At 32.2% G+C, this 17,485-nt stretch overlaps 2 protein-coding genes across 2 annotated transcripts in view; both read right to left on the reverse strand.

Annotated features, from left to right (window-relative positions):
* LOC112604411 (transcription factor AP-4) overlaps positions 1-6,407 on the reverse strand; it is a 33,129-nt gene extending 26,722 nt beyond the window's left edge. Inside the window, exons 1-2 of the mRNA XM_025353443.1 lie at positions 5,923-6,407; positions 2,145-2,370 (exon numbers count right to left, since the gene is read on the reverse strand). Of these exons, the coding sequence (XP_025209228.1) occupies positions 2,145-2,370; positions 5,923-6,005 (309 nt within the window). The 5' untranslated portion in view covers positions 6,006-6,407. The remainder of the gene's footprint in view (positions 1-2,144; positions 2,371-5,922) is intronic.
* A 1,823-nt stretch (positions 6,408-8,230) lies between these two features.
* LOC112604412 (polycomb protein Sfmbt-like) lies at positions 8,231-15,580 on the reverse strand. Its single transcript, XM_025353445.1, has 16 exons — positions 15,324-15,580; positions 14,539-14,675; positions 13,532-13,775; positions 12,891-13,093; positions 12,233-12,475; positions 12,024-12,153; positions 11,813-11,947; positions 11,631-11,748; positions 11,435-11,553; positions 10,533-10,780; positions 10,234-10,458; positions 9,365-9,608; positions 9,170-9,297; positions 9,002-9,109; positions 8,709-8,849; positions 8,231-8,642 (listed from the first exon to the last, which is right to left on the reverse strand). The coding sequence occupies exons 1-16, from the start codon at positions 15,343-15,345 to the stop codon at positions 8,502-8,504; spliced, it is 2,586 nt and encodes an 861-aa protein (XP_025209230.1). The 5' UTR covers positions 15,346-15,580; the 3' UTR covers positions 8,231-8,501.
* Between the last annotated feature and the right edge of the window lie 1,905 nt (positions 15,581-17,485).

Below are 17,485 nucleotides of genomic sequence, written 5' to 3' on the forward strand. Positions count from 1 at the left end.
GTAGTAGTAGTAGTAGTGTCATCACGGTGGTATGCGCGACAATGATTTATACCGTTCATTAAAATGTGAAAAGCACGACATCAGATTTTTTAACGTGAAGGTAGAAAATGGAGACGCGTTACTACGGTTACCAAACGGGGCACCGGAAATCATGGAGAGGGGGTAGTTAAGATGCGCGATTTTTTGGAAAAACATTTCGGAAAACAGCGGCACATAGGGTCGATACACCCGCTGAAAACATTACGCCGGGTTGGTAGTAATAACGATGCTGACGTCACGTACGGGCGCAAGCGTACCGACGGCTGACGTCAGCTCCCACGCGATGGGATCGATAGCGTCACGGGGCGTGGAGCGTCTACCACTGCCGCCGAAAGAGTACCCCACGAGATTCTCGTCATCACCGATAACGATGTGCCTCATTGTTGGGGGTAAGAGGGTGAGCAGGAGACGCCGCTTTGAAAAAGCATTTGCTTCTATACGTCTGTTTATTTTTTTTATCCGATGAAATGATCACCGTGACAATCATAAAACGGGTTCAAATTCAAAAACACGTTACCGGATGCCGTAGGTCAGTTGAAGTACACGACTAGCGACTACAATATTGTAATATGTTATTATTTAATTATGGTCTACTAGAAATAGACGGCCGTGTATACTTTATTATCTACGTGTCGTCTATTTTTAGAAACAATACCAGCGGACGTGCATACAACGTTAAACCGCTCTCACGTTGTATGTATTATTATGTGTTTAAATATGATAAATATAACGAAACCTCATGCACGCACGTTCGACACAACGGTGTACCGTGTACTGTAATTATTATGCATTACGCTGGGTAATAGACGCATGGTGGGGCGGGAACGCTGATGATAATGGTGGATGCACCGCCGCAACGGGCGAGTGCGGACGAAAAAGCGGTGAAGAACTGAAGAACAAGTCGGTTCCAAGAACAGGCGACGGCGCACACGGGACGAGAAACTACAGGCGTGAAGGACAACGAGTGCGTTGAACCAACCGACACCGCCGCAAGTATCCGAGACGACGACGACGGTGGCGGCGGTCTGTGCTCGCAGAGTCGTAGTAGTTGTTGTCGTGACCCAAACGCGGGCAGAAAATGGAAATATTATTAACGCCGTAACTTCATTCTACCCGTACGGCTCAGACGATCGTCACAATTTACAAAACAACAGCGGCGTTTGCCGATCCCCGACCGTTTGTAAATTCAAATCCAATCGAAAGGAATTTTTAATTTGTATTCATTGCATTATTATTAAACATTTTTTTTAAAAATATTATTAGAAGTTGGCAACAGTGGACGGCGCGCTTATGTTCACAGCGGAGTGACGACAGAGAAAGGGTGGGAGAGATGGTCTATAACCGCCGCATTCATCAGCTGTGCCGAACGACGTATGTGCCGCGGCGGCGGTCTTTGCGGATGAAACAACGTACAATATAATAGTCATCGTACGAAACGGTGTTAAATAAGAGTGGGGAACTTTCGATTGACGGTCGGGCGGACGGGACTACGAGACACACACACAAACGCACGCAGCACACTGTGTAATAAACCAAAAGATAAACAGCTGACTGGCTGCCCGTTGCTGCGACACCCATATCGTGGCCCCACGAGTCTCGCGTACCGCCGCCGCCAACGACACACACACACACACAAAGCCTACAGAGTTAAGTACTCGTAGTAGATGTGGGTGTGTGTTTGTGTGGGTGTGTGTTTGTGTGTGTGTATACTGTGTAATATTATTATACTCGAGCCGCCGCAGATGATGGGCTCGATGAATGAAATCGTTGCGCGTATAATAGTATTATGTGTGCACGCATCGACAAGGACGACGCAAACGTAAAAATATAATAATAACAATAATGATGACCAGAACGAAAATAAAGAGGCGACGAAATGCAGTGATTTTAGACCGCCGAAAAAAAAAAAAAAAAAAACCACTATCGCCCGCCAAATAATAACACACAATGAAGTTTTATACGCATATGATATATAAGATTATAATATACGATAGTATAATAATATATGGTATATTATATAATCTTTACTTGCGCTTATTATAAAATAATAATTATTATGTAAAGAAAAAGATATGATAGATTTTTAAGCATTATTAATTTTTCACCTTGCTGAGTTTTTCGCCCTCGTGGTGCGGTATGAGTGTCCGCAGATTCTGGAAACCCGCGTTTATCGACTGCATACGACGTCTCTCGTTGGAGTTGGCGATCTCCCGACGCATCCGTTTCTCGTGCTCCATGCTGACGGTCATTTGGGGCGTCCTATGACCAACCACGATGGGCGTAAGTCCTGCCGGAGGTGAATCCACTCCTTCCTCGGACGCGTTTGTCAGGCTAGACGTAAAAATCAATTTTATATCAGCATTTTTGACATAGTATAAAGGAGAGAGGATTTAGAGTCCAAGTGATTATCAAGAATTATTACACTCCAGAAATAATTCTACGGATGCCAATAACGATAATTTACCGAAAATTTGAGAGTACATTGCTAACAACAATTAACAATCATCAATAGGACGACAGGTATAAAGAAAACCTAATTACCTGTAGTTGATTGCAGTTGTACACATCATATCAGGCCATCTAATTTTAATACCCTCACTCAACACATATTATGTAATGCTTAAAATAGCTTGGGAAAGACTAAGCTCTAAGTCTTCTTTGCATACTTTAGTCTACATAGTCCCATATTTCGCAATACGTTATCTTTCTAGATTTATTTGAATGTAATTTTTGAGGTAATTTTCTAATGTATTTTCATATTTTATTTTCAAATGATTGCACAAAGGAGTATCCATTTAACCCTTATCACTCCAAACTTTCTATTGTTTAAATTGAATTAACATTTTAAGTGCAATAGGTATTAGGTTAACAAACAAAACGTGAACAATTTAAACCAGTATGTTAGGTTAGGCTTTTATGGGAAAACCACCATCATATACAACTACTAATTCTTATGGATTAAAAAATCCTCAAAAAGTCAAAATTGTACTATACCGTTTAAAAACATACCAATAAACCTAAGCATTTCCTAATAAATTCTTAAACTAGGTGATTATACGAGCACTTCACTAAATTTAATCTGGAAGATTTAATTTATTGACTTAACTAAAAACCAAAACAAATCAAAGCATGTTAAAATAAATTTTACAGCCAACAGGCGACAGCTGGTGTTTAATATAATACATCATACGTGTTTTTGTGGAAGTGCTTCTTTTATGTCATTTTCTTTTCATTGCGACACAATACAATGTAAGTAACGATATGGATGAATATTAAAAGATGGGAGGGTCATATTGAGAGTTATACAAGAGAACATGACAATGATTAGTGTTAGTTTGTTACCATACAAACTCAGTAGACACAATAGTACTTTAGTTGCCAACATTATTTTAGCGTTGTATAGTTGAATCAAGAAATAAAATTGAACGAAAAAAAGAAATTATTGATTGTTACTTATTCAATACTCTACTACTAATTCGATTAACATTTAAAACAATCAACTAAATCAATGACTGTAGTAATAGAGTTTGCAAAACAATAATTTAAATTCTTAAGACAACGGTGATGTATTTAAATATCACGAAATTATTTAGTCCCACAAAATTCCAATATTTAAAATTCCTATCTAAAATGACATGCGTTTAATAAACAGTAGCATTATGAAATAAATAAATTCAAAATTGGAATAAATCATTTTTCATTCCCAAAAGTTAATGAATTTGAAACTTTATCAACTCTTATCAATTTTTTCGATAATCCTCCGATACTTTTATAAAACACCTGTTTTACAAATTTTCGTTACAAAACAATGGACCTCAAATGGAATTTCCTTTCAATCAGTTATCTAGATTAAAAGATAAAAACAGTTTATTAAAATTCTTACGTCTTAGTGTCTAATCGACAATGTTATATTATACCTATTATCATATATAACTTGATATTTTTAACTAATTTCAAAGTCTAACTATAGATCATGGAATTTACCGAAAATTTGATAGCAATTTGATATTAATACAGTTAAACACAATAGGAGTACAATATGTAAGTGAACAACCCTTACAGTTTAAAAATGTTTTTTTCAAACGTTGATTTTCGCATTTTCTACAGGTAAAAATACGGAAGTACCATAACCCAGGTCAACACAGTTAAAACACGTAACAAATATGTAATAAGTTTAGTTTTTTGTTGCCATGTAAAACTCTAGACTTTGAACGATGTGTATATTCGAGAGTACATTGACAGTATAGAAGTAGGTACATCACAAAAACAACATCATGCAACTAGACAAAAACAAATGTTTAATACTATACGTGTGTATAAAAAACTACACTACTTGAAATACGAACATGGATAACTTTTTAGCCGTCAACGAACGTAACTTTATCACACGTAAGTGACTCACGCGCGCGTGACTAAGATAATTTTTAAGACAAGAAAAAAAATTAGGCTAGATTATGATATGGTCGTATATACCTAACCTAACCTAACCGGACGCAGTCGTCATAAAAGTCAAATAGGTACGTCATGTCTGTGGTCGTTTTATAATCAGTTAGATTTTTGTCAGAACTCGTTTCGGCGAGTTCAGAACGCATTCTCCTCCTCTACTCTCGGTCTCACACCAACCACCAACTCGTTTATTATTTCTTTCTATTTTTCGCACACCAGTGTCCTTGTGCGATTTATTATTATTGTTATTTTTCTTTGCCATAAATAATCGCCGTCGAGCCCCCTTCGCCCGCCAGCCGTCGAAATCGCGCATTTCGTTCCATCCTGGACTAAACACATTATTATCTTCGTTCGTCAGCTGTAAACGATGACGGCGGCGCGGCTGCGGCCGAGTACGCTCGCCTCGCCGACGCCGTGACCTCCAGACAGGATGGGTAGCGACGACGGCGGTGACGCTCTACCCACGGCCGGATGGACGGGCGAAAACGAGCGCGCGCGCGCACTGCCAACCGCAGACGTCGGGTTTTGGTTTCTCCGACCGTCTGTGTCCCGCTCCTCCAGTCACCGCACACGAAACCACGCTCGCCGGCCGGCCAGCCGGTGTACGGCCTTCCGTCCGCAAGGACCACACAGAATAATAATACTCAGTGCGTGGCCTACATAGTCGTATCACCGGCCGTCCACCCTATTGAGCCACTCTGGCACTGAATCGGCGGTAGGATTGAAAAAAAAATAACCCACACCACACGGCGGGACCGGTCGGCGTCGTTATTATCATTGTATACGGCACCGGTGTACACGCTGCCGTTTTGACAGCTGTGCCCGCCGAAACCGGTTGCCGGCGGCGACTAGTACACACACCGGCGCACAAGAGAGCGCGCGCGCGGTGAGAACGACAACAATAGGGGAGGACAGCTGGCCCAACAGCTGGATGCCGGCGACCGATCGACCATCTGCCGCGCGCGCGGTCCGGCTGCTTCAGTAGTCGGGGAGTTCGGGACGACCTGACCGGAGAATTCACTTCGTAAATTAATAAGAGAATTCTCGGTAGGGAACGGTTCCGACAAAACGATGACTGCAATAAAATTATTGCTAACTACGATTTTTATAAAAGCGTGTACTAGTCGCTATTCGACAAAACTGAAAAACAAATTTACAACTACTACTAACTGTCGTGTCATAGTCTGCCGACTATGAAAGACGATAGACAACACACGAGTTTTGTTATCGATTATTTGTTTTTATTTTTGTGCATTGATAAAGATACTGCACACAACAGCTGACGGGCGTGTACGAAACTGCAGATAACTGTGCACACACGCACACACATGCAACGGGATTGAAAAACTAACCGACGTCGTTTGTATAATTTACTAATTATCTTTTCCCCCACACCACCCCACCCACCAGGGCACACAAACAGAAAATTCCGCTCACCTGCAATAGTTTAAGTCCTCGTGGTCGTAATGTTGCAAATCGTCGAACCGGTCTTCCGATCTGATCGTTATGGCTGTGTCCATGATACGTGCGAAACGCCGGCCCGACGTTGGGCGCAAGCGAGACGACGATAACGGTTTTCGGGTGTTTGTTTTGGCGAGGGGGTCGCGCACGCTTGAAACGAACTGAAACTGATGTCCCCCTTGTTTTTTTCCGTTCAAAACGACAGCACGCAAACGAACTGTTGTTATTCCACGCTCGACGATAAAATAATATTATTATTATTAATACGTCTCGGTTACCGTCGTCTGGCGGTCAGAGCGAAAATCCCGTCGGATTGCGCGCGATTTCGTTTACAGGGCGTTTGTACGACGGCGACGTCGGCGATTTGCCGGGCAACGGGGAGCTGACGAGGAAAAAAAATGGCGCGCGCGCGTAACCGATGCACGTACGTACGCCAACACAATGAACTGCGTTATGGCGGGAAACAGCTGTGCGCCGTGCCGCCGCCAGAGCGACGTGCGCGTATTCGTACGCCGCGCACGCGGCCACCATGTTTTTCCCAACATTTTTTACGCCCGGTGTCCGATTGACGCGGCCACGGCGTGACGCATCGGCCATCATCACGGACTTTCAGATCAGTGGCCACAAAAACGGCCGCAAAAGCCGACAAATGACCTTTTCTAGATGGGTACTGCTCACATGCGGGCCGGTCCGTCGGCATTGGTGGGGATAGATGGGATAGGTGATCGGTGGCGGTACTGACGACTGGCCGTGGAACGCGGTGGCCGGTAACGTCCGCCAGGGGGCGGTACTGCGTGCGTCGTGCAGACGTGAATCACTCGGCCGACCGTGAAAAGCACACAATATAATATAATACGTGTACATCCGCCCGACGCCCCTCCAATTTTTTTTTTCAAATTCCGCGAAGTTTAGACGACCCGAAATGAGGAAATTTTTTGAATTCCTCTCAGGCCCGACTAAATAAGGTGGCACTTGACGATCGGTATTGTCAACCGTCCCGTTTTTTAGGTGTAGACATGCTGTCCTTATATTCGATAAATACTTACCTTGCTTTATATGTATCAAAATATGATTACATAAATTATAATATTGTCTCAGGTTATACTATATAGATGTTATATATACATACTACACGTGTATTCTAGTCGTAGCGCAACAATTCGCCAACGAAGGAAAGCATTACTATAAAATTATCGTTGATTTATTTAACGGCGATTTAAAGGAAAACTCAATATTTTAATGCGCGTTGCGTTATAAATTACAATTAATACCATAACTGTTTTTGAGAGGAGTTTGTTATGGGTTGAGACTTGAGTAAACACTACACACTATTATATTGATTTCGAATATTATTATTGTTTACATTTTTTATCACTACAACGTTGTTTCCATTGTTGATATTTCATCTATTCCGAGGCATTAACGTATGATACCAATATACATTGATAAATGACTGTTTTCACTTTAACAACAATTACGACATAAGTATGATTTTCGTGTTTAATGTTAATGCCTACGATATTTATTGAAAATAATTCATACATATATTAAATGTCTAAAATAAACCAGTATTATCGTCGTATTAACGAAAACAATTGATTTTTATTTTTATGATTTGTCGACTCTTCGATAGATAGCAAAATGCCAAAAAATCATAGGAACGACGTCATAAATCAATAGTGCTAAACTACATTTGATTAGACTGTGGATTGTATTACAATATATCAAATGTCAATATTACATCTAATTCAGATAATGCGTACAAATTATTGCTTAATAAGTAAAAAAAAAGGCCACAGTGTTGATGGGAAGGGTACATAACAATTCCCTTCCCAACGTGATTGCCATTAGCTGTTTATTATTAAATATTAAAATGAATAAGTTAAACAGAAAAAAAATTACACATAAATAATAAATACTAATAAAATAATACAGTACTAAATATTTAAATTTATCATATGATAACATTAATAAAAATAAAAATGAATATTCTATTCTTAATGTAAAAATTGTTCTAATGTTTTAATTTGTAATATTTTATAAAAGTGATTTCTTAAATAGTCTTAGTCAACAGTTTCAAAGCTCAACAATACTTAAATCATATATCATTAATAAGTAATGGATTTTTAAAATAACGGTAATATTGGTGTTAATATGAAACTTTCATGTATACTATAATAAATAATTTAACATATTTTATAATTTTTCAATCATTCGTAAAAAATTTAAATTTTCTAAAAATAATGAATTTTATTTCAATCAGATTAAAAAATACTAGTTGAGCAAAAACAATTTCCATTATTAGTCTGTTATTATCCCTAATCATATTAAAATATAGATTAAAACTATTTAACCAATCTAAGTCGAATAGTGTTCTCTTGTTCACTAGACTATTTAGTAATTAACTATAAATACATATTTATTTAAAATTTAGTGTAATTCGATCTAATAACCATAGATAGTAATAATTATTATTATTATCAATTATCATGATAAATATTTAAGTATAAATTATGTTTTAATATAAAATCACAAACACAGCTCATAAAGTCAATTCACACGTATTTTTTTCTTTTAGTTTTGTTTTTCAATTTTTGTATAAGATCAAATATTTTCAGTGATGGGCCAACTTTATTTCCTGTCATGTGTATAATTTCTTCTTTGGTGAGATTCAACAATTGTATACCATCAATATTCTAAAAATAATTTTTAATATAACATAATAGTACATAAAACATAAATATTTTAAACAAACTGATTACTTGGCTTAAAAAAACATCACAGTACGTTGCACACTGATTAAACAGTAAAAACTCTGATACATCTCTTTCGCTCCACATATTTGTTTCTTTTTCTAAAAATGATCGTTTTAATTCTTGTTCTTCTTTAATATTTGTAGCATTCTTAAGACAAATAAATATTAATTAATTTAAAGTTAACACTGTTAAACATCTCTTCTAAATAGTAATTCTAAAAATGTTTTAGTAATTGTTCTAAAGTGATATGAACATAAATACATTTTATCCAAATAAGTAAAAATTAAAATTATACTAACATTTTCACTAGCAACTGGTAAAGATTGATCTGGACCTAAAGGTTCAGCTGCTGAAACTGGACTTAGTTTACAAGTTATTTTATTTTTAGCAGTCCATGTCTCACAAACCTAAATAAAATAATATTAATATTAGTATTGTTTCATAATAATATTTTTTGTTATTATTACATTCACAGAAGTATAACAAGAAGAAGGAACCTTTGTATGTTCAGCTAAAGGTGGTGCAGTTACTTTTTTGACTGGTACACGTTGATTTTTCTTTGATTTTTTCTTTTTATGTTTATTAGGTCGATGCTCTAAAATAAAAATTAAATTAAATCAAATTTCAGTCAAATATATTTAAATGTATTTAACAATTATTACCTTGAGTAGGTTGTGTGATAGGTCCTTCTAATTTATAACCAACTAATTCACACCAACCCACTGGAAATATATCAGATGAGCAACAATCTAACCATTGATTAAAGTCATTTTCCCATCCATCAAAATGAACTTCTATTAATCGTCCAGCCGTTCTTACTATAGTTGCCACACATATTAAATGAGGATTCATCAAATCGGTACACTCAAGTTTCATACCACATTTAAATCCATGCTCAGGTACTTCCTACAGATTAATATTTTAATTAAAATATTGTGTTAACAAAATAATACATCACTATTCTATTAATATAATATGATATATTTTTTCTTCATAATAATTAACATTATAATATATATTATTTCAAGAATTGTAATCAATTCTAAACAGGTGTGGATTTTTTAAACACTATCAAACAACATATAAATCAAAACTACATTAAATAAGAGGAAGTCACATTAATAATATTTATTTGTCATTTAGTAAATATATATTCTATTATAAATATTTTAATATAAACTGCTAGAGTAGTATGCTAAAATCAATATTTTAGTTTTTTATTATTTTTATTTTAAATAAAATAAAAATAGTCCAGTAATTTATGAGTTAACACACAATATATTAAGTTTCAGTTACATTTTATATGTATTTTATATTTAACTTTATAAATTACCAACCTAAATTTTCATTTTGATATTGCATTAAATAATTTCTATAATACTTAAAAAGTAATGAATAGTTGTTGATACATAATTAAAATAAATATAGATAGCCATATAGGTAAATTATCTTATCCCACACATGTTTCTTTGTGTTAATTATTAAATAATACATTAATTGTTAATACAAATACAATAATATATGTACTTACCATATCGAAAAGATATTCTGGAGCTGCTATACTATTAGAACTTACTAAATAGTCTTTCCATACAAATGGATTAATAGAATTTTGAGGAGGCTTTAAATTAATACCATGTGCTTCACAAAATCCAGCTGGCATAATGCTTGCTGATGTACAATGATAACAAAACCAATCTTTTGGTGTACTATTATAAAAGTCAATAGAGATCATTAAATAGCCATCATTCAACACCTGAAACATAAAAAATGTATGTTTTTTTTTTAAAACATGTCATATTTTAAACAAAATAATGTTTTCATCATTACTTTCATAATTGTTGCAACACATATTGATGCAAGATTTAAAGGATCGATTGCTTCCAACTTCATTCCAACTTGAAAACCTGACTTAAATGGTATTGACATTGGAAAAAGATCTTCTGTAGCATCATCTTTATCACGTAAGCCTTTTGATGTTCTATCACAATATTCATCAGGAGCACATAAATTATGACCTATTCGACCAGCCCAACCAACTGGATGAATTAATGGTGAGTCTTCGTGTACCCAAAATACTAAAATGTATACAATTTTTATTAATTATTTATTGATATATAAAACTGTATTAAGAGGATGTTGGTGTATCATTACTTTCTCTCCCTGGCCCATACACAACATAGACTAATGCATTCACACAAAATATTTTTAGTTTTTTTTTAGTTTCATGCAAATGGGAGAAAATACAAATGTTACTCTGACATCTTCTAAACCAATGTACGTATTTAATTGTTTATATCCATACAGACTCTGAATTGTATATATTAATTTTACTTATTAACTTATGATTTATTACCATTTTTTCATATTCATCTAATCATGGCTGTATGACACAAAATAAAAAAAAAATCTTCTAAATTATAACCTGGCTCATAAATACAATCTCAGATGTAAGCTACTAATCACAACAGGTATGATTAATTTATACCAAATATCCTACTCTTATTGAATGCCATTTAATAATTTCATCAAAACCCTAGTTAAGTATTTAGTTAAGATAAACATAGAAAAGCAATTTTTTAGACACGATTAATCATTAGAAACAAAAGTTGACAAAAACTAATTTAATTGAGAGGTGTCTGACTAAACCATACAAATATTAATTACCACTTGACTATAGAGGCTATTTTTATATATGATACAGAGTACACAAGTATAATAAAAGTTCTTACCTTGTTCTTCATCATCATAATATCTTAATTCTAACCGTTTACCGATTATATTAAGAATTTTGGCTACCTTAACTTTTGATATATGCTCTTTATCAATTAATTCCAATGTTAAATCAATTCTGAAACACATTTAAATTTAATAACATAAATCTTTTTGAATAAGTAAAAAATATTAAATATACAACTAAAGTATTACCGAAATTTTGACTTTAAAGATTCAAATATTTTCAAATGAAAATTTGTAGGTAATGTCCTAGCTCCAGTTAAACGCTTAACTAAAAAATTTTTCCAATCACAATGTTTTGATTGAATAGCTAAAAAATATTAAAAAAATTAAACAATATTACTAAACTAAATTTTTTTAAATTTAATTCTTACACTTTGGAGGTATTAATGGTTTACCCCTTGTTGCACACCATCCAACTGGATGAACAACACAAGAACATAAGTTTACCCAAAAGTCACTACTTTCTTCCGATTCATACCCCTCATAACGTAATTTTGCTTTATATCCTAAAAATAAATTAACATTAATCTAGTTCTATAAATAAATAAAAAATATTTATTTTAAAAAAACACACACACAAACCTGCAATATCAACTATAGAAGCAACCCAATAGTAGTCAGGAAATTCTTCACTAAAATTATCACAATCTGTATTTACAACTTCAACTTTAATTCCAACTGCTATATCATCCCAACAATCGGCCATAGGAGCCTATTTATTAAATTAATTTTTATTTTAAAACTATATGTATGAATTCAAACTTTAAACTATTATCTATATTAATACATACATAACGGAAACATTGAACAGGAACTACATCATAATTTTTTTTATTCAAATCTTTCACCCAATCATATGTTTGGGGAATTGGTCGACAAGGTTTTTTATCAGGAGGAAACAATAAATCTTCTTCAATGGGATATGATGTAAAAGAAAGTGAATCATCAGATTCTGATTCGTCTTCCATAATTTTATGAGTTTTAATTTCACTATTTTCAGCAGGAATACTATAATTATTCACATCAATTTTGGGCTAAAAACAAAAAATAAAAATTTATAATTTTAAATCATTTTTAAAATCTACAATATGCAACATTACTCATATCTAAAAATTCAACACCAAATGAGAATACTTCTCAACTAATAGTTGTGTGCCACTAGACAGTAGTGGGGCAAATTAGTCATGGCCACTGGTGCAGCAATATATGTCGAGAAATCATTTTAGTTGATATAGAGATATAGACAATAGTTAATAGAACAAAGTACCAAACAATATTTATTTTAATGAAGTGATAATGTGTAATTAATAAAAAATATATATATATATAAATGTTGTGTTTTATGTACTTATAAATAATAAAGGTCAAAAATAATTTTTTTTTTTAACTAATATTCAATTTAAATTCTATTATTACTAATGCAAAGATTTTTTGATTTCAATAATATACCATTTCAGTAAATAAATGTTCATCGTTTACAGAAGTAGAAGATGATTCTAGTTCATCAGTTATATTTTTATTTGGAGATTCCTCAGACCAATAGTCCACAGACTTTTCCATAGCTGTCTTAACACAAGCTTGACTGCAGTAGTTTCTTAGTTTTGTATAAAATGAATGTTTAACACCAATGGCACCACAATTTATACAAACCGCTGTAAAAACATGATAATTATGTATATTTAATTTTTAAATTATTTTATTTGATCATTATAAAAAAAGGTAAATAAACAAAAAAATATTTTTTTTTTTTTACTTCAAAAATAAATAAATAATAGCATTTGGTTTTGATACTCATGTGTATACCTAATAATTGTTATTATATATATATATATATATATATTTAATAACTTAAGTATAAAAATGTTATAAATTAATATAAATTAAAATTGAATTGTCTGTCAAGAAAAAAATCATTGAATAATATCTATAGCTGGTATTTTAGTTTTTTTGTATTTGTAATACAATTTATAAATCTAAATCAAGTCATCAAATCCTTATAATAATAAAATTATATTAGTGTTACTATTTAAAATATCATTATTAGTAAATAAATTGATAAAACATGTTAAAAATTCAAAGTAAATTCTTACCTCTTCCTTCTTTTTCAATAGGTAACATATTAGGATCTGAATCTCTTTGATATGCAATAGGAGTTTTTAATTTTAGCGCAGGATTTTGAATAGGTTTAATTTTTCGAGAGCTAGGTACATTCATTTTTCTTCCTTGTTCACAAAAGCCAACATTCTGAATATTGTGTGTAGTTTGAAATTTCCATACTCCATTTGAATTATCTACATCTTTTGGATGATTGTACAACATAAAATTGTTCAACTCCTAGACATAAAATTTAATTTAATTCTGTTAAAATGAATAACTAATACATTTTTAATATCCAACTTAAAGTCAAGTTAAAATCTTAACATCTACAAAAATATTTGTTGTATTTAGTTATATACATGTATATACACGTATATATATACAAATACAATATGATTGTAAATGTTTTGTTAGACAGACGTTTTTATACATTTATATAAATTTAATACAATGTACATCTTTATGAATAGATTTAATTTTTGAGAGCTAGGTCAGTTATTCTTTTTCTTTGTTCACAAAACCTAACATTCTAAATATTGTGTATATTATTTGATAAATAATTTTCATTTGTAAATAACTTATATTTTCTTCTTGCCTTAAATTATAGTACAACAAATTATCCCTGATAGTAACAAATACTAACTCCGACAGTCATTGTACACTTTTCAAATAGACTGAATTACTCAATATGGATCAATTGTATTTTAAATTATTTAATATTTTTTAGGAAATATTAAAATACTTCAGTCAATTAATTAACTATATTAAGGACATTAAAACAAACTAAAAGGTTATTTTAATAAAATTCCTCTTGAAAATTCAACTTAAGTAACTATTACTTATTAGTCTTACTAACACTTACTAGTTATAACTAAATTTAGATTATTGTATTTTTACTGCAATATTATACATTTATATATAAATTAAAATCAGTTATAAATAACGCAATGGTATAAATTTATTATTTATTTATATTTAAAAAAAAATGTTAAATACTAACCAATCTTGGTTGAATATTTCCTGTCTGTGGCATTGTATTATCAAAGAACGCTGGATCTATTGCTGTAGAACGTTCATTTTCAGAATGGGGAATAAACATATTATTGTCTCCATTCATCCATACAAAATTCATGTGATCTAAGATAAAATGTTAAATACAATATATTATCAATTTACAACTTAATTTTTAACATAGAAACACTGATTCACAATAAAATATAAAAAATAAACATTTATCAACAAATTGAAACTGAAATTCTAATTTATAAACATAATCAAAACAATTTTATAGGTAATTGCATATTTTAAATAAACAATTATAATAATTATAAGATTTTAGAAAAATTTATTTTTTTTAAATATTTAACCTACTTAAATATTATTTTAGGATTTAACTTAAGTTGTTCATATGTTAATATTTTTTAATAAAAATTATTCAAGATGATTAATTAAACACATACTTTTATAAGTAGATATAATAGCTTAAAAATCAAGTGGCAACTAAGTTAAATTAAAAATAAAATAATAATATTTATAGAAGTTTTACAAATGTTTATTCATTATTTGGATAAATATTTAAAATCAACAGAACCAGTTAAGTAGTAATTATAACTCCTACAATATTTAGAATATGATTAACCTAAATTAAATCCCGTTTGTGACCTTAATTAATCTTATGACTATCATTTTAGAGAAAAAATTTGTCTTCACAGTTAATGCCAAAAAATAAGTCATAGCATAAATATTTTGAGAGGCAAACGAGTTAAATTTTCTAAAATTTCTCACCTTTATGAACCGGGTAATCCATTGTTATGAAAATTGTGGATTAAACCAGCAGATCGAAATTCTTAAATTGCAATTGGTAATGGCATAGGTTCGACATCGAACACGATAAACTAATAAGTCACACATAGATCACAGTGTTAACGATTATCGTTGTATAAAATAAAATGTTTAGCCACCAAGCACACGGTACATTTTTGCAAATAATAGAATAGGCATTAAACGAACGGAAAATAAAAGAAAGACGTAAACATACGCCAATTGCCAGTAGTTGATAACAATCCATTTACAGGGTTGGTGGTGGAAGAGGGATGTATGCAGTATCAGAACGTATTATGATAACAATGATAACAATTTATAAAAATAATATTGCCAATATCTATGTCGTTATGAATTTATCATCCTTAGAATAACATTACCATTTCGGTTACCATTAGACATTATTTATGAAATGTAGATCTTAACATTATAATAATAAAAACAACGTACCATGTGAATTTTATTGTTAAGTATAAAATATATTATTAAAAAACTTAAAAACCAAAACGAATATAGATAATTCGTTGTAATTAGGAATATTAAGTTACCTAGATGTCTATTAACTTTATTACCTATAAATTACTATACATAATAATTATATTATTAAAAATTTAAGATACCAAACAACAAAAATATATTATTAAAATTAATTTTGCAAAAACATTTGACAATTGGAATTTAATTATTATGACATAGGTACTAAATATAGCTATAATGTTAAGGTACAATATACTAACAAATTTAAATCCCGATTTACTATATAATTATTATTATAAAATAAAATATTAAATGTTATTTTCTATCAGTTTCTATTATGAGTACGTTATACTCCTAGCAAACGGTGTCTCCAGTCTTAAAAACGCATATAGCACAGCAAATTATTCGTTCTGAATAATCCATCATTTTTAAACAATATGTGTAATATATTTAATATTATGATAATTACATAATATCACATGCCAAAATAATAATTTATACTGTAATAACGAGAAAATATGACAAAATAAAATAAAAATAATAAAGTAAAAAAATAGATAATAAGAGGAGTAAGACAAACACAAGGGACACAAGCCTTGGATGTAAGTCCAGTGTTAATAATTATTGAATATACTTGTTCTCGTGTTATTACCCTCCTCCTGTTCTTCGGAGGGTTCTCGAGGTCTTGTATTCGAGAATGTAATCAAGCACACCGTTACGTAAATTAGATAATAAAAGAACCTGTACTAACAAGTATTTTAGACACACACCTTACCTGATTCGCCGCAGTGAATACTAGTAGTACATTCCTCGGAGAAAGATGTAAGGTGACACAAATTACGATACGACTTAAGAAAACTTAAGTTTAAATAAGAAAAACAACTTTGATTTAACTTATAAAAAAAAAGTTCAGCTGTTGGCTGTTGCTCGCAAAATCTTGTGTGTATGCCGTGTGGTGGTTTCGAGTAGAGCTCGTGCTCGCTTGTCTGGTGCACCTGCACTCGATAGCTTGGTTGGTGCACATACACTGATGAGAGAAGACGACCTGGTTAAGCCAGGCAGAGTCGCAGGCAGCACCATCAAAGGTATCCCCGTTTTCTAAAGAAATAGGATTTCTCCTAGGCGACAGAGACTCTTATTGGACCATCCCTTATCTCTGGCGGCACACGAATTGGGTCATACGCTTTGCAGCACATTGCCATAAATCATGTGTCAATCCCTCTGTAACCATATAATATAAGTCGTTTCTTTTATCAGTGGTAAAAGGATGTTTAGGGGGTTTTAATCTGCTTGATTGTTATTTTATTTATTTGAGTTTTATAGTTATATTCAGGCTCGTACTGGCCCACCGGGCAACCGGGTAGATGCACGATGTGCCCCTTATAAAGATTACATAATCTACATAAAAATTTAAAAAAAATTCATTTTTTCTACAAAAGATGACCTTTTTAATTTTAAGATTTTGTCTTAGTTCGTGATAAAAACTAAATAGTTAAAGTTTTAAACCTAACCACTTCGTTAATAAATTCTCTAAGAAATATATCATCATAATTATTAATAATATTATGAGTTATAAGTTTATAACATAATAAATTACTTATATACGTTACACCGTACACAATTATACGGGTATGGGGTATCCACATAAT

Source organism: Melanaphis sacchari, unplaced genomic scaffold (genome assembly GCF_002803265.2).
Source record: "Melanaphis sacchari strain LSU unplaced genomic scaffold, SCAv2.0 Contig11_pilon_pilon, whole genome shotgun sequence".
Taxonomy (NCBI): Eukaryota; Metazoa; Arthropoda; class Insecta; order Hemiptera; family Aphididae; genus Melanaphis; species Melanaphis sacchari.